Source organism: Tachypleus tridentatus, chromosome 5, assembly GCF_004210375.1.
Source record: "Tachypleus tridentatus isolate NWPU-2018 chromosome 5, ASM421037v1, whole genome shotgun sequence".
Taxonomy (NCBI): Eukaryota; Metazoa; Arthropoda; class Merostomata; order Xiphosura; family Limulidae; genus Tachypleus; species Tachypleus tridentatus.
In genome coordinates this window covers 52,471,224-52,489,867 of record NC_134829.1, presented here as the reverse complement: position 1 = coordinate 52,489,867, position 18,644 = coordinate 52,471,224, and the positions used below count along the sequence as shown (strand labels likewise).

The following is an 18,644-nucleotide window of genomic DNA, read 5'->3' as shown; positions in this document are numbered from 1 at the left end:
AGGAAAAATCTGTTTTTTTTTTGCTCCTGGTCCATGGACTACTTGAAGCCATTCCATGGACCCACTTTATAGGCTGTGCTTATGAATATTAAATATTTGGGTGACATTTGAATTTTAACTTTATTGTGTAATTAATCATCCTCATACACTCAAGGGTACATATCACAATGTGTCATAGAGTTATTTGAAACATTTAGTTAAATAACTTTAATTATCACTGTCTTTTTGCCTCTCCCCTAGTACAATGGTAAGTCTTCAGATTCACAGACTTACAATACTAAAATCAAGGGTTTGATTCACCTCGGTGGGCTTAGCAGATAGCCCAGTGTGGCTTTGCTGTAAGAAAAACACACACACATCACTGTTTTTCGATAAATTTAGCATTACAGTGTAATTTGTAACTCAGATTTTATTATATATATATATATATATCTTAATTTCTTAGTTCAAAAGAAAAAAATAATCTTAATTACGAGGTCTGTTCAAAAAATATGCGGACTGACGTCATAAAACAAAATGTATTTTATTTAGAAGTTACAGGTCTGGGACCCCTTCAAATTACTCTTCTCCCCAACGCACACACTTATCCCAACAGTGTTTCCACTTGTTAAAACAGTGCTGGTACACTTCTTTTGTAATGTCCTCCAGCTCCTTCGTCGCATTTGCCTTAATCTCAGGAATCGTCTCAAATCTTCTTCCTTTTAAGGGTCTTTTGAGTTTGGGGAACAAGAAAAAATCGCAAGGAGCAAGGTCAGGTGAGTAAGGGGGGTGGGGAAGAACAGTGATCGAGTTTTTGGCCAAAAAATCACGAGTTCTGAGGCACAAATTTCTCAGCAACGCAGTGCATCTTCAATTTTTCGGTCAAAATCTCGTAACAAGATCCAACTGATATCCCACACTCTTCAGCAAGCTTCCTGACAGTCAGACATCGATTTGCCCGCACCAGGGTGTTGATTTTGTCGACGTGTGGGTCGTCAGTTGACGTGGAAGGACGTCCAGGACGCTCATCATCTTCAATGGAGTGTCGACCATCCTTAAAACGTTCATGCCACTTGAAACATGCCGTACGCTTCATAGCAACATCACCGTAAGCCGTGTTAAGCATTGCAAAAGTTTCAGTCGCAGATTTTCCAAGTTTAACACAAAATTTCACAGCAAGTCGTTGCTCCTTCAGGTCATTCATTCTAAAACCCGCCAAACGAAAAAATCGCACTTCACTTAAAACCGTGTAGCTAATACACAAATGAAGATATCTGCAATCGGGGAAACGGCATAGTAATCAACTGATCTGTGCGAACCTAGCGACACCAAGCGGATTCCCCTGGAACCAACTGGAGCCACACAATTCAAACAGTCCACGTATTTTTTGAACAGCCCTTGTATGTTTTTTTTCTGTGTGTCATGTGGTATGTCTTGTCTTATTGCTTATTTTATGTGTCAGTATGCTTCCCATACAAGTTCTATAGTGGTTAATGAATAAGAATCTAAAATTTTGAACATTTGCAAGATATATAATTAGAACCTCCCACCTTTTTTGATCTGCTGAAATAGCAATGTCTTTTGCTAAGCTAGAAAAGCAGCCCAACTCACAACTCCAGTCGTTTGAAATCCCTTGTCTAGTCGTGCCTACTTCTCTTTAATTTAATTTTATAGCCAATAGAAAGAGCATAATGCAGTCTACATGTATCTAATGGTAGTTTATAGTTGATTTGAAAGGGAAACATAATTTCACTGGAAGTAGTGATGTTTGTTACCTATGGCACTGCTCTGAATAGAAACAAAATTTTTTCTCACCCACATTCAGCTTAGTTATAGTGGTGTTTTTTGTACAAGGAGGGTAAGTTGGTAAAGTGTTTTGTTTTTCTAAAATGCATTTTTGAAATCTACAAAAATTATCTTCCCCATCCATTTGAGAGAATAAACATGGAATGTGAAGAGGTTTAGCAATTATGACAGATAGTTAAAGTCGATTTCATAATATCATAAGTATTTAAAATCATTGTGATCTCTCAAATGTTTATTTAGTGTTTTATGTTTGAAAAAGGTAAGTGGACATTAAGTACTTATGAGTAAGTAGGAATAATATATATGCATGTTTCTAAATCCTTGGATACTTTCTCTTCCTATACTGCTAGATTCTGATCACTCCAGGAGGAAAGCTAATATCCAAATACAAGTTTATTGGATTGGCCTGTACTTTGTACAGAGCCATGTTAATAACATTTTATTGTACTTTTATTGCTTTAGACAATTCTCATTGCAACCACTACACTGTAAAGAAGCCAATAAGTCTTCTTCTACTGTGATCTTGGAGCCAGGGTTATGATAAACTCTGTTCTGGTAATTGTCTCTTGTGAGCTTATTTGCTATCAGTGGTGTTATTTGGCAGAAGTGATTCATTGCTTTATGTTTGGCAGGTTTCTACTTCAGCTGCGAACAGTGAAATAAACATGAGTAAATGTGAAAAGATTAGAATAAGAAACTTTCAGAAGTACTTTGGAATTTCCTAGTCAATACTAAAAGGGTAGAACATTATTACTTTGTTTTGTAATTTTCTGCATCCATATTGGGGCCTGGCATGGCCAAGCTCGTAAGGCGTGCGACTCGTAATCCGAGGGTCGCGGGTTCGTGTTGCGCTAAACATGCTCGCTCTCCCAGCCTTGGGGGCTTATAATGAGATGGTCAATCCCACTATTCGTTGGTAAAAGAGTAGCCCAAGAGTTGGCGGTGGGTGTTGATGACTAGCTGCCTTCCCTCTAGTCTTACACTGCAAAATTAGGGACAGCTAGCACAGATAGCCCTCGAGTAGCTTTGTGCGAAATTCCAAAACAAACAAACAAGCATCCATATTGAGCTAGGGTAGAGAAAATAGCATATATAGTGTTTTGAAAGAAAAACGTGTATTATTTACTTAGGAGGTTTAATACATTAAGGAAGTGAAATTTGAAATGAAGATAAATATTTTTAATATTAAATTACTTCACAGTAGAAGACTTTGATTACAAACAAAACTTATTAAAAATACTTAATAAAAATTCTGATTTTTTGTTCTAAAAATGTTTTGTAATGTTTACTAAATGATTGTTGCATCATTAGGAAGTAAAATATGTTCACACTAGTCTTGTTGTTCAGAGGCAGGAGGCATCTGATCAGCTGAAACAGTTAACAGCTTTGATAAGAGGTAAGATTTCAAGTGAATCAAGTAGTTTTTATGTAAACACTGTTTAAATACATTATAAGTGCTTGTGAATTTGTGGTAGACATACAAACAAATTCTGGTGTCTTCCTTTGTTGTATTTCTTTATTGTGAATATTTTTCTGTTTAGAATACCTGTGTGTTTTCACCAATTTACTTAGGTTTCTTGATACAATAGAAAATTTACTTGAGTGTGATATGTTTATAAACTAAACCTTGGTAAAAACTACATATAGGCTGAATAAAGAAAATTTATTTAAAGGTTTTTACCATTATATATATTAAGTATAAATTTGTTGTTTCTCTTACTATAAGCTTAAAATAATTTTTCTTAGATTATTCAAGGCCTTTGCTTTGTTATTAACATGTCAGGCTGTGGAATGAAGGGTCTGTGGTTTGAGATGTGATGCTTCTGAAGTTGTTATGAAAGTATATCTATCTTATCACTTGGTCCAAAGAGAATCAATTAAAACCCTTATGGTTATAGGTTCTGCTGGATGACTCCCCAGGTTTTGATTCTTTGCTGTGGACACAGTATATAGTCATAATAGCAAGATTTTGAAATATTTCAACAGTTGAAATAATAAAAAATATTAATAAATCAGAATCTGTAATTGCTATTACTTTATTATTAGTGTACTGACAGTCAGTATAATTGGAACTATGACCATTCACTTAGTTTTTGTGACATCAAGTGATATAATCACTGATTATAGGGAAACTGTTCAACTCACACATATCTTTGTCCACATGCTTTGCTAGGTGGTGCCATTCATGGTAAATTACAATTAAATATCATGCTTTTTTTGTGTGAACTTTTTCTTATTTTCAGAGTACATTTGGTTTCTAAATTTTGCAGATGCAATCGGTAATGTTTAAATAGGAATATACTTTTAAACAAAGAGATTTGCTCTAGGAAATGGTAGAATAATTTTATCAGTTTTTTTTTTAAATGAAGAAAATGGTGTTCATCTTTGTTCAGTATATCTATGCCACTGGTAATGGCTGTAGTTTTTAACCTTCAAGGAACCATACTGTCAGAAACATCAGACATTTTAAGAGTGAGTCAGCAGCGAAATATCAACAGCAGTGCCATAAAACAGAGGTACTTTTGGCTTTGTGTGTGTTGTATAGACAAAACAAGAGGGAATCCTCAAAAGTTGCAGCTTTTGAAATTCTTTTAAACAGGATTAGAGTAAATTGATGTATATTTTTTTCTTTTTATTAGCTACACTTTTGTGTGCTAGTAATACCAGCCATGGTGTGTGCATATTTGTGATTTGATTTCAGTACTTGTCCAGGTTTCTATCAGTCTACCTTTAACTTAAGATTCCTTTAGAGAGGATTACAGTAAATTAATCTGAGAGACTTTGTGAGTTGGTCAAATACATCTGTCGAAATGATTTGACCTTCTGAGTCATACCAGTCAAGAAATGATGTGAGTTAAAAGTTTGTACTTGAACAACTCTGAGGTAAAAATGTTGTTTTGGGAAAAATTTCTTGTACAGGGATTAAAAGACAAATACTTTTTACATAAACTTTATCAGTTCACGCCCATTTGTAACTTTATACGGAAATAACAAAGTTTTAGCCTTCTGGTGTTGAACTACTATAATTCTCTGTAAATGAAGTAGTAGCAGACATGACTGTGCAGAATCAAAAGTAATTTATAAAAAAATACCCACTGCCATGGTGAATTCTAATAAGGTATTTATCAAATAGTAGGAAATAAGTAAAATCTCCACTCGATTGCTGTTGTATATCTAACTTCTCTGGAATTCTGTTAAATTGAAAGTTGTAAAAGTTTTTCTGGTTTGAATAAATATTATTCATGAAACTTAAGTGTGAAAATTAAACCTTAATAAGTGTAATGAGCAGAAATATGTAGTTAACTTATTTTTCAGCTGCAAAATAAGTACTTCTTTGTACAGAAGCTTTAATTAGTTTGGGGAGAGATTTTTGTTTTTCAATCATTAGCTGATAAAATCAAACTTCAACCAGAAGTTCTTGATTATGAATTGGTTTGAAGATCACTTAAATAACTACTTCCTAGTTTATTGTTAAATTCTTTTACTTGAATTATAGTTATTTTACCTAATGAACAGCAAGCTTATCCAGAAATACCAAGTCTTAAAAGGTGAGGGTATAAATGAGGATGTGTGCCACTATTTTAACCACACAAACTGTGTATCCATTGTAACGATACCTTACTGTGTGCAACTTGAAACATCACCTTCATTTATCATCAACCCAACCTTTTGCCCAGTTGATACTCATTGACATTGAAATTGAAATGGTTGCCAAACTTAAACCATTGTCCAGTTGTTTGTTCTTTAAATTTGTATTTAAATTTATTCAAATTTAACTGCAGTTGGTTATGTCAGTCCTTGAAGCAACAGAGACTCTCTTTCTTTTTTCTGTTCATTCTCGGACATCTTGTTTGAAAACACAGTTGTATGAAACTAGATAATCACACCAGTTATAACAAATTTATTGCAAGCCTTATTTTTTTTTATCATTAATTACTTCTTAATCTGAATGTATTGGTACAACAAATAATTGGGCCTTTTTTGTAATATTAATAAGCAATTCCTTCTAATACTGACTTCATATGTATTGTTTAAACATACTGTGCTATTATGCAGTTATCAAAAAGTTCATTATTTTCATGCTTGATTTTTTATAAATTCAGATGCTGAGAAAATTCTCAATAATAGTTTTATCCCTATCAATGTGGTGGATGTACTGAAAAATCTTTATTCAGCCAAAGAAATTCCTTGTCATCTGGTTCCAACTGAAAATGCCAAGGATATAGATGATATCAAGTAAGCTGTAATGCTTCTGTTGTGTACATTGTAGTCTTGTTAATGAATGTTATTGCTCTTGTTGCTTTTTAATTTCTGTTATATCATTTTTGTCTTCTGCAATAATAAAAATTCTCAGATTTAAGGGGGCACTATACCAATTTGAGGAGTGCACATTGTGATCTTGAAATATTTATTTATTAGATTTCAAAAATAGTTGCATCAAAAGAAAGGCTAGAAATTTTAAGTTCAAAATGTCCATTTTTTGAGACATTTTTATAAATGGATGAGATATTTCAAGAGCATTGCAAGTTTCTCTTAGCCAGAAGTTAACAGAATTTGAGGCAATCTAAAAACTCATTCTTTATGTTGAGAAGCCTGTGAAGAGCTCTCAAACATCTACCTCCTTTTCTTGCACATTCCTTATGTTATTTGTGACATCGTTCTTATCTGGTTTCACCAAAAATCTCTACAAAATGTGAATGGCGAATGTGATAATATAGCAACATTGAACAGTAACAAGCTTTGAATGTTTTACCCTTGAATGCAACAGGCATTTATACAATTATTATTGGAATGATATTATCATGATAAAATTATCTCTATATTTGTTTGGATAAAATTTAAAACTATGAAATTGGTGGTGAGATGAAAAACATTAATATTTAATAAACTATTCTATAACATAAACACTTCAGAAATAATTCACAACATTTCAAATAAATCTGAATTACATGTTTCTTCTTGAATCTTTATGCCTAACTCTAAATAATCATGATTATTATTATTATTAGAGAATTTGGTGTTGCGATGAAGTTTATTATTTTATGTAATTAATGATTGCTTCCTGAATTATTTGCAGAATTGAATTCGACCAAAATTTTGTAGATGGAATTTCACAATTTGGAAAAGTTGAAGCAGACATAAGACAAAAGTAAGCAGTTTTTTATTAGTTCTGAAATTAAATAATATCTTACAAGTTCTTCAGCATTGAAACTAAAATAAATTTGACAAACAAAATCGTTTATTTCAAATTTTATATAAGATTTATAAACCGTATAATTTTTTATCTACATATAGTTTAATATAAGATATTTCTATTATAGTTGTTCTTAAGAATTAATGAATTGTAAGTCTTTTTTTTTCACAATGTTGTATATTGAAAGTTGTGTTCCACTTTCTTTTTAGAAATTATTTTTTAAACCTGTAAAAGATTAGCAAAATCTAACAGTATAGTTTAATATGAAAATTTTATCACTTCAAGCATTGGAAAGGTTAAAATTACCTGTAGATGCTGAGCTCAACTTGATTTGAAGTGTGATGGATTTTATGTCAAATGAAGCACTAGGTGCTAGTTGGTGTTTTATCCAGACATAAGTGGCAATAAATTTTAACTTGTGAAATAACTCTGAATATCAACTTTAAAATGTAAGCCACAGTTTTAAGTTCCAAAAAACATGCTTCTGATGTTAGCTTTCCAAATTAAAAAAATGTTTATATTGTTTAGACTGTGAACTGTTTAAATCTGACCATAATTGTATCATGTTTTACAAGTAACATTTATTCATGTATACTCTACAAATAAATTCACATGCTTTCCAATTCAGTTGTTTGTATAAAATAAACAACAACTGTGCACATATAGTATTCAGATTTGTAGTTTTTGCACATGCATCAATTTTTAGCATTGTATAAACTGGTAATGAAGTGATAAACAATAAATATTTCTAGATATAAACTGTGTACTGATGCAGAGCTACCATCTGATTATAAAGTTGAAGAAATTGATGAAGATTTGATTCTCAACACAGGTGTGTGCAATATTTGTTGTCAGGTTAAATTGGTTTCCTTCTTTTGTTTTACAAGAAATAGAATTACGATTTTGGCAGATATGTAGGCATCATAAATTTAATATATAGATTGTTATAATGAAATAGAATTCAATTCATTATGTGTATTTATGGAATAACTGTCTATAAATATAAAAAAAATTATACTATTCTCAAATCAATTTACAAGCAATAATTCATAGTTACAGAAGTTGCATTACTCAACATTCTGCATTCTGTACGTTTTTTGTTTTTTTTAAGTCTGTGTCTTGGCGAGACATATCTGCAAGAGGTCTTACATATATAATACAATCAGAGTCAATTGAATTTCTTTGTTGGTTTCATTTATTTGCTTGGATTCTACAGTTTTATTGGTATTTAGTAACTCTAGACTGTTTGTACTGTTACTATGGTTTTAACAGCCTGTGAGGTTTAATACTCTTTAGGGCTGTAAGTCAAACTGAACATAACCTGAATTCAGATAATATAGGCTTTGGATGGTTAATTTATCATTAAAATCTTAACGTATTTTAAGAATTTATGAGTGAAAATAAAGAATTTTTGAACCACACTATATCTTCTATATCCAATGTCAACAACAGCTTTCATCCAGTATCACCATTTATCAGGCTCACTGGAATACAACAGATTTATTAATGGTCAAGATGCTATTTAAATGATAAAAATTTTCAGTGCCTAATGAAATTTACTTGTTAGACCCTGTAGACTGTCACTGAAAATAACTGAAAATTTTAATTAGTTGGTATGAACCTCAGAATGATTGGTCTTACATCAGAAGTATTTTTAAAATTCAACTTGAGCGTATTTTGTAAACCAAGTTTTAGTTGTGTATTCTTTTAAATTATGTCTAGGCTGAAAATGCAATGAAATTATTGTGAATGAAAGACATAGTAGTAAACCCTCAAACGCATGTTATTTATATTATTATTACTAAAATAAATAGCCGTAATCCATAATAATACATAGAACTAATACTGATAACTATTTTATCTCTTTACTATTAAATTTGTAGTAAGTAAATAACAATAATTTTTACCAAGATTAGTTTTAATTTCATACTTTCAGGGTTCCAAACATACTCTTACTGCAGATACAGCTAGGCCTAAAATTATGACATTATGATACAAAAAAGTTTTACATTTTGTGTATTTAGCTTTCTCAAAGTATAGTCACTTAAAAAACAACCTATTAAATAGTCAACTTAACTATTTATTCAACAAAGGACATGAAATAGAAGAGGCAGAATTTATAATTTTGGTAAATTGAATAGAACACTATTATTAAGAGAACCCAAAGGAGAATATTAGGGGAAGGAGAGCCAGTACTCCTGCTGGTTCTGTTCCACTTTAATATTTAAATAAAATATTATAAAATCTAGGAGAGATACCATTGGACCAGTGTTGTCGTATATGGTGAAATAATTGTTGATTTACAAATTTAAATAAGTATTAAGAATACAAATTACTGTTTCATTACTATTACTCTTGTGAATCACAGATGAATAATATAAACTGTAAACACTGTGTTGTAGTGAGAAATCAATGGTTAAAATAACTATGAACTGTACGAGACATATACAAGTATCTCAAAGAAGTTAGTCACTCATAACATATGATTTCTGTTACTTAAGATACAGAGTCTCTGAACAGTTCTGTGGCAGATGACGTCTCAGCCCGTGGAAGTACTCCTCTGCATACTCCAGACAGTCAAGCACCAAAGATATCACCTTTGTTTAAATCCAAAAAGGCATCAGTATGTGAGTGTTATATCAATCTAATTTTGTTTAATATTTAAAATGGTGTTTGTTATAATACTGCAGTATAATACAGCTTGTTAGTCTAAATCACATTCTCTCTTATTTTATGTGCTAATTAAATGTTGTTTTAACATGCTTAACCTATAAAGGTTTGGCCTTGTGGTTAAGGTGCTGAGCTCACAATCTGCAGGTCTCATTTTTGAATTCCTGTCCCACCAAATGTTCTCACCTTTTCAGCTGTGGGAGAGGTTATAATGTGGCAGTTGACAGCCACTCCCACTATTTGTTAGTAAAAGAGTAGCCCAAGAGTTGGTGATGGGTAGTAATGACTAGCTGCTTTTCCTCTTGTCTTTAATTGCCAAATTAGAGAAGGCTAGTGCAGATAATTATTGTGTAATCTTGTATGAAATTAATACCAAACCTACAAATGTTAACAGAATAGACCATGTAAACAAAACTAAATGGATTATATTATGTTTACCAAACAACATAAATTTATTATGCTTATTAAACTAAAGAGTAAAAGTAACAGTCTCTCTTAACTTTCTGTATTACATGTTTTTGAGTTTACATGAGTATTTCACAGATAAAATATATCTGTAGAAAACAACATTTTAACCACATTTTTTTTACATTAACATAATGTTTTTTATACTGTGTACAGTAGACTGTATCTAATTTCTTATGATTGAGAATGAACATATAGTTTCTGTTTGTCTCAGCAATTATGGTGTAGCAGAAACCTTTTTGTGATATATTAATTTGTGGTTTTTAAAAATATGGTGAACATCGATTTCGTCTTTAATGCTTTATAATTTTTTATTTTTATCACAAAAACTACAAATTCCAGTGCATTACCTCCATTCATACAAATAAATATTCCCATTCAGTGCTGCCCTCTATATGCAAATTTCAGTGCATTACCTCCATTCATACAAATAAATATTCCCATTCAGTGCTGCCCTCTATATGCAAAAAAGTTTTTAAGCATGCCACAAACCTTTTATCTCATCTCCATTGGATTTAACTGATTTTAATGTGTATCTCATTCAAACTGTCATGTGTCAACCCTCCACCAATAAGTGTGCAACATACTATCATGACATGAGTCTCCCTCTATTCAATTCTACCTAGCTGTTCATTTGGCAGTATATGTTTAGATGTGTTTTGTTTTCTTTGTGTGATATGCATTTGTGATTTTAATTGTTTTAACCCTCTCATCACAGGCGTTCTTTACTGCACATGACAGAGTTTTAGTATCTGACATTCAAACTTTATCAAACTACTTGTCCTTATGTTACACCAATTTGTATAGCATGAAATCTTAGCTAGTAACCCATATTTTAATGGTATGTAAGTTTTAAGTTCTTAATTTGATAAGGTACTATTAAAAACAAAATCCTAAATATTTCTTAGTGTGACACACATGACACATTTTCTGTAGGCATCCTCTCTATTTGCCACCCCTTGAAAAATTGTGAAATTAAGCATGAATAACTCAATTTTGTTTGATTACAGAGTTATCAAATAGAAAATCAAGACCCCTACTGTCACACCCATTTATCACATTCTCTTTTACAAGATTTGTTAATAGCTGTCATATGTTTAATTATATGTTACATGTAGTCTTTAGAATATAGAAATTTTCATCTATCAAATGCCATTGTATTATATTCTGAAAGGATGAGCATCTATTTTACTTAAGAGTGCAAGCAACGTTCTCCTGAGAAACTTAATGGGTAGCTTTGATCAATTTGTAAATGCTCTTGTCATAGGGTTAGAAAGCCATAAAAATTCAGAAAGTTAGGGAAGACTGTATACTTTTGGCATGTTATTAGTCTTACGTTATTTTATGCATTAGTGTACAAAAGTGGGACTAAATGTCCTTGACAACCAGTAGCAAGAAAAAAGAAGTAAGTTTATTTAATGTTGTTCATGTTTATTCTTTAAAGTAAGTACTTTATTTAATGTTGTTCATGTTTAATTTTTACTTATTACTATAAAAGTAACTAAAATGTAAAAATAGAAATCTTTGTAGGTTACTTTAGATTAGATAATATAAATAATAATATAATTAAAATGTTTCAGGAGCACATACATGAGCAGCATGAGCTTGTGGGTAATTTAATTCAACAGCTCAATGTGAGCTGCACAATTTACAACTTATAATGGTACAGATAGTAGTTAGACAAGGTTAAAAGGGCAATAAAACAATAAAATGTAATTATAAATAGTGTAACAAGCTTAAAGTTAGTTGGGATAAATAAATGTAGTTTTGTGTTAAAGTTTGATATCATTCTAGAAAGAAAAAAAAAGTGAATTTAGGTTTCAGTTTCAGTGATTATGAGGCCAGTCAAATTGACTGATTTCATTTTAGGATAGGTTAGAGAAAATAAAATATAAAGTTATACTGAATAAAACATTTGAAATGTATTTAGGAGATTTTAGGAATTATGCAAAGGAAATTTAAAGTTGTTGAGATGAGGGAAAGTATTTTTAACCCTAACCTAAAAATTGCTTTGCACACCAACCGTTCAAAGTAAATACTCAATATATTCATTGATGGGTCTTTATCTTAGTTTTTAGAAATATATCACTCAAAATGTGATTTTTTTTCTATGTGAGAGACTTGTAATGTTACATGAAAATCTGCCAAATTTTCTGAAGATATACAAATCTGTAAAGCTTTTAAATGAGTACAAAGATGTCGTGTGACATAGTACATGTTCAGAGAGTTACTTTTTGAAGTGTGATATCTTTATTTTTATTTTTTTTACATTGAAGAAGTTTTTTAAGTTAACTTCATTTTCCAGTCATTAATTTTTCACACTGTAATAACTTCTGAGGTTCATATTACCATTTGGATTATCATACTTCCTAATAAGCACTGTTTCACAGGCTGCAGGTGGAGGAGACCCATCATTAGGTTTATCTGCAACTACCTGTCATGGGGTTGATTGTCATATGGGTCGTTCTCTTCCTCCTGTGCTTGCCCCATTTCTTTCTGAGAAGATGTTCAGACTGATGAAGATTTTGATAGTATTTTTCCACCACCTGATTTTTGTCTTGTATGCCTTGCCTGCATGATCATCCTGCCCTAATATTATATTTTTGGATAAGATTTTTGAGGTAAGTGATGCTTTATCCATTTCCCTTTTGTTCTTTGTTGCACAACAGTTCTTCACTTCCAGAGTTGAAGTCAGTTTTACTTGTGTTTTGGAGCAGGTTTTCCTGTTTGGAGCAGTCTCTGGTTTTCCTGTTTGGAGCAGTCTCTGGTTTTCCTGTGGGTTTCATCCCAGTTTCATCTTACCCTTACTTCTTTTCTAAAGTATTTTTCTACTATCCATTTCCTTCCCAAGGTGATTCACTGAGACCCTGAGGGTTTTTCATGGGAAATTATCTCCCTTATTACCACCACATTGGCTAGATTGTGATCTTTGGCTCTCACTTTACAGGTGTAGTTTCTCTGTTACTGGTTCTTCTGGGTCAAAATGTAGTCTTGTCCCATGTTTGTTTGCCTTTTTGTAGGGAATTACATATGGCTCCTTTTCTTTGGTAGTATGTTTTCATCATGCACCTAAGACTTTGAATCACATGTGGAATCTATGCATTAATACTCTGTTTCTTCTCTTTAGTAGCACATTTGTCACAGTCAATGCTAAGACAAGCCCCTAATTCTGATTTCCATTCTATTTTTTCTCATCCTTTACCTTTCCTCCTTTCAGGCATTTCTCATCTTGTCATATCAGTGCATTCTGGTCTGGTGGGAGCTCAGTTGTATAAATTTGTTCCCTTTTGGCAATTTCTAAATTAGATCCATGGGTTCTTTGAGTTTTATAAGTGTGACTTGTTTTACATTTTCTCTCCCCCCTCTTCCTTTGTCTCAGGTACCTGTTTCCTTTCACATACCTTGGAATCCTACAACCAGCCAGCATCTTTCAGAGGTGATACAAGGCCTTTTGTTTTAAGAGGCCATTGAACCTGTTTAGCATCTTTCTCCAGGCTTTTATTCTAGGTTGTTTGTTTCTCCAAGAAGGATGGTGGCTTATAATAGATTTGTTCCCTCTCATTCACTTTCTTAATCTGCCCTGTTTCATAATGGACTTGTTTTTTACTGTCAGGTAGGTTTTTCTCTAGATTTATGGATGACCAAGATGGATGCCATGAATAGTTATTTGTACATCCAAATATCTTATCAGTTGTGATAGTAACTACGGTTTTACACCATGGGATGATTTATAAATTATGTGCACTGCCTTTTGGTTTGGTTTTTTGTTGGGTGGTCAGAGCATTCACTTGTCACTTATATGCTCTTGGGTTGCACTTTCATCGTTACATAGATGATTAGCTCCTGATATCTCATTCTGAGCTCAATATCTACCCTGGAGGCAGATCAAGAGGTTTTTATGAAGTTGGAGGAGTCGTTCCTATTTGCCTACCTAATATTTTGTCCATTCGATTGGTTTTTTTAACACTAATCTCAGTTGGATCCAACCTTATACTCTTCATCTTCATTCGATAGAGCTTTCAGTTCGCCACACTCTTACTGCTTCCTCTATTACAGTACACGAGGTTTTATATTGTTTGGTGATGTGGTCTGCCCTTATCCCTTTTAATCAGGCTCTTCATTGGTTTCTTTGTGACCAGTGGAATCTTGCAAGGGATCCTTTGAAGGCTGTTATTACCTTCCTCCTACCCTAGTTGATAATCCACATTGGTAGCTGGATGAGACACTCGTGTTGGCAGGTATCGCTATTTACACATTTTCACAGATGCATCCCCTCGGGGATGGTTGGTGTTGGTCAATCAACAGCAAGTTTAAGGGTATTGGTTTGTGGTGAAGAGGTCTTATCATACCAACATCCTTGTGCTTCATGTTATACATCATGCTTTAGTTCGTTTTCTCCAACTGGCTAACAATCATCTGATAATGATTCTTTCCAACAGTTCTGCAGTGGTTGCTTGTCTCAATCACCAGCATGGCACCCATTTTTTATCCCCCTGTATTCATATGGTGAACCTTCTTCTTTGGGCTCACATCCTAGATATTCATATCATTATGTGTTATGGTGCAGGTACTTTCAATCTTGGTATTCCCATCCAGACAAAGTCTATCTGATGGAGTTGTCTCAAGCCTCTTATTTTCTAATGGGTTTGCCTCCAATGGGGTACTCCTCACATCTGGGCTTTTCTTATGTTGCTCAGTTACAAATTGCCTCTGTTTTAATCTGTGGTCCCTCATCCTTTCGCTTTGGCTGTTGATTATTTCAGTTAGAATTTGACCACCAAATACCTTTTTCTTCTTGTGGAGTTTGAAAGTTCTTATCACTTTCCAGTTCTAAGCCACTGGGTGGTTGACTGTGGAGTCATTCTCCTGAATAAGTTAATGAAATACAAAAAAGATATAGATATGATTAGAAAACCATTCATATGAAAGTAGGATAGTCGTGTTCTGCCAGTGTATATGATTTGATATTAATACAAATAAACAGGAGTTAGCCACCAAAATTGCACTTCACCCTTTGGATTGGGATTCTTCACTTTTCCCTTATGTGGATGTTGGTTCCCAATGGCTGGGTTTTGGATTTAGATTTGAACCAGTCAGCATAAGTTGTCTCACATATATTGCAGTGTGTATATTATTTCCTAATTTATACTTTTGCCACTCTATCAGTGTTGTGAGTCCTGGTGGAGGTACTTGCAGGTTGTTATGGTTCTTCCCATTCCACTATTTTTCAGTGCCTATTTTTGTTGTATCTTTGACTGGAAATAAACAAATGAGAAAACTTGAAAGTCAGCCAGGAAAATGAACACATTCAAATACAAATTCTTGGCTCTGTTTAAAACATCCGGATTAAAACACCCATTGCACAACTGCAATTTAACGTGACCTTTCTCATTGCATCTCCCTGGTGCTGCTGAACTTACTGTAGTCTGTAGCATTCAAATATTGTACGATGTGACATTTTTTACTAAAAAGAGAGAAGCTGTAATTAAAATGTTATGAATAACATATTTTATTAATAAAATAAATCATTTTAGTTAGAGCAAAATATTACAATATATGATTTATTTCAATAGATAGAGTAAATATATAGTAAATTTTAAGCTTGTTTTAATAAGTGTTCAATTTTTTTCAGTAACGCAAGAAATTGTTTTTGTCACACATATAAAAGATCCCGATCATTTTTATGTTCAACGTTTTTCTGAAGTGAAGAAATTACAAAACCTAAGTGAGAATATTAACAAATGGTGCAGGAGTTGTGAATCTTTGCAACAAGTTCCAAAAGTTTTAAATGTTGGTAAGTCAATTGGTTATGTATATACATAAACTAATTTAAGGCATTTTCAGGGTACAAAAAATATTTGTGTATTTCTTTTCCCCCTTCCTATTATTTCAGTCTTCTGAATTGTAAGTTGTTAGTTATTATTTCTGTTGACTAGGACAGAAGTTGTCATAGTTGTACTTAACGTTACGCAGGCACTGCGTGAGGATTGAACTCCACATGGATAGTGATACTAAATACCACATTTAACCTTCAAAATAAACCTACATTGAAGCTTTTGCAATTATTTTTAACATATTAACTAATAAATCAAAATCCTAAAATATAAGCTCGAATTTCTAATTGTATTTTTCTAGTGCAAATATTGAATGAGAGACAATTACTCTGCTAGAAAGTTCTCAGAATCTTTTGTGGTTTTCAGAATATTTACTGAAGTTGCACAAGGACTTTTTAATCTATATTACCATGATACAAAGTAGAATAAAAACTATATTTTTCAAGAAAGTTCTACATCTATTTTTCTAGTAGTCACTAATTGTAATATAAATCTACAATAATTTAGGTAAGACCTGTATACATAATTTAGTTTAGTGCTCGAAAAAGCCACCATTATGGCTCTTCATACAAAATCAGACATCTCTGTGGAAACTCAGTCGTGTAACTTATCCTTTAGCAGGTTCTTCGTGTTGTAACATGGCGTGAATTAAATATCTTGGTCGTCTTACTTCATTTTCTTTTTCTTATTTAAAATAATAATTGGTAATCTTGATGAGGTTTTTATAAAAAGTCAAAAAGGCCAAAACTTTGTCGATCGTTTGACATTTAAATGAAAAAAAAAAAATGTAGTGTCAGTGCGGACAAACACCAACATCCCTTAGACAGTTCATTACCAATGCACCTGCTTTGATTTCTTGGAAGTTCCTGTAATCTGTTCTTAAACACACAGTAGCTTACCCTAAACTCATTCATAAACAATGCTTTTTGCAGGTGCAATATAAAAGAAAGATTGTCTGTAATCAGATGGTTACATTTTGCTCCCACAATAAATGTCTCATCAGTACAGTAAGCACCAGGTATAAACTTCATGGCTTCATTTTGCTGGATCTGCAGGACTTGGTAAGAAAACAGTCTGCATCTCAGTTAAAAAGATCTGTGTCAAGGATGATAAAAACAGACCAAAAAACATCCACACTGCATATGTAGTTATTTTTTTTTATGAATTATTATTTTTTTTCCCATGCAACTTCTATTTCTGTCCAATTGTTTAGAATGTTTAACAAGAGTAACATCTCCCAAATTTGTTTTTTTTTCATATAAACTTTAGATAGTATTAATAAAACAACATTTGAATAAGAAACAAAAAAATCATTATGCTACAGTAATTATTGTTTTTTAAGTTTCCAAGGGGAGCTCTGTAAAAAACATCAAAGCTTAACTTAGCCACATATATAAACTTTTATCAATCTTTAATTATTAGTAATATTAATACAAATGATATCCTGCAACAATCAATATTTATGCATGTTTTCACTAATTATTTTGTAAATGTAATATTAAAATTTAAAAGAATTACACACTTCAAAACCATTGTCTTTAGTTTTGAATCTGATAGCATATATTGTACACAAGGTTTAGTATATGATAAAACAGCAATTTTTTCATCATAGGGGACATCTTCCTTGTTCAGTATGGACTTGATAAAAAGTGGTATCGTGCTAGAGTCTTGAGAATTCATCCTTCTCCTAAGGATCCAGGAAGAGCATTGCATACAGGAGAGGAAAGTGAAATTATGCAGAATCTTAATAATGAGGTTAACAGGAATTTATCTGGACATTCAGACAATTCACTGGTAGGAGAGGAAATTCTTCAAACTTCTGGAAACGATATCACCCAGTCGGATAATGTTTCCTCAACAGATAACGAGGAAATTGTAGAAGAAATGGAAGGTTTGGAGTCATATAATTATACTTGTGAATCACAAAATACGAGCGAGGCTGATAATCTGCCACAACAAGAAGTTGATGAACAAAGAAACCTTTGTGCTGATCCTGTTACTACTTCAGATAAACTTTGTGACGATACCCATTGTGTTGGAGACCTACAAAGTTCCGAGGATACTAGACAGGATGTCATTGTTTTTGGGGAAAGTGAAGTTGAAGTTCTCTATGTAGATTTTGGAAACACAGAAATCGTTCCACAGTCTAGGTAGGAGCATGTTTGATGATGTTTATTGTATAGAATTAATGAGAACAGGAAACTGCTCTATGTATGCAGTGTTTTATACAGTATATAATTGTATATCTGTAACTTGTTTCTGGTTCATCCTTAACCCTCTTGCTATGAGCTTGGTAGATTACACCATTCTTGTGACCCCAAAATGACCATTGTTGTTTCCAGGCTATAAATTTTAATGTGTTTTGTATACCTTCATAAACTATTTTTGGCTTTTAGCTAAACCTATATATTTAGCTTCCTATGCATTCTTTTTTGTCACATTAATTGTCTAAGTCAAGATCTTGTGCCAAATGCACAATTTGCCCAGTTTCTTTTTCTTTTATATTTGATCTGAGGTAGTGGTTTCATCTTAAGACCTTCACAAAACTCTTGATCAACTAAATCATAAAGACTTATTGGCCAGTTTTTGATGTAATCTCACTTCCCGGACGTCCTGACTACTGAAGCATGTAAGACCCCATGTGACATTAGCTTTCTGCCATTAGGATGATGATAAATTCTTCACATGAAATATAT

The 18,644-nt window shown here is 32.6% G+C and overlaps 1 protein-coding gene across 2 annotated transcripts in view; it reads left to right on the top strand.

Annotated features, from left to right (window-relative positions):
- Positions 1-18,644, top strand: part of LOC143251172 (RING finger protein 17-like) — a 105,044-nt gene that overhangs the window by 37,914 nt on the left and 48,486 nt on the right. For both annotated transcript variants that reach the window (XM_076502574.1, XM_076502575.1), the window contains exons 11-17: positions 3,133-3,181; positions 5,889-6,021; positions 6,863-6,934; positions 7,732-7,811; positions 9,481-9,606; positions 15,747-15,908; positions 17,561-18,098. In XM_076502574.1, the coding sequence (XP_076358689.1) occupies positions 3,133-3,181; positions 5,889-6,021; positions 6,863-6,934; positions 7,732-7,811; positions 9,481-9,606; positions 15,747-15,908; positions 17,561-18,098 (1,160 nt within the window). The remainder of the gene's footprint in view (positions 1-3,132; positions 3,182-5,888; positions 6,022-6,862; positions 6,935-7,731; positions 7,812-9,480; positions 9,607-15,746; positions 15,909-17,560; positions 18,099-18,644) is intronic.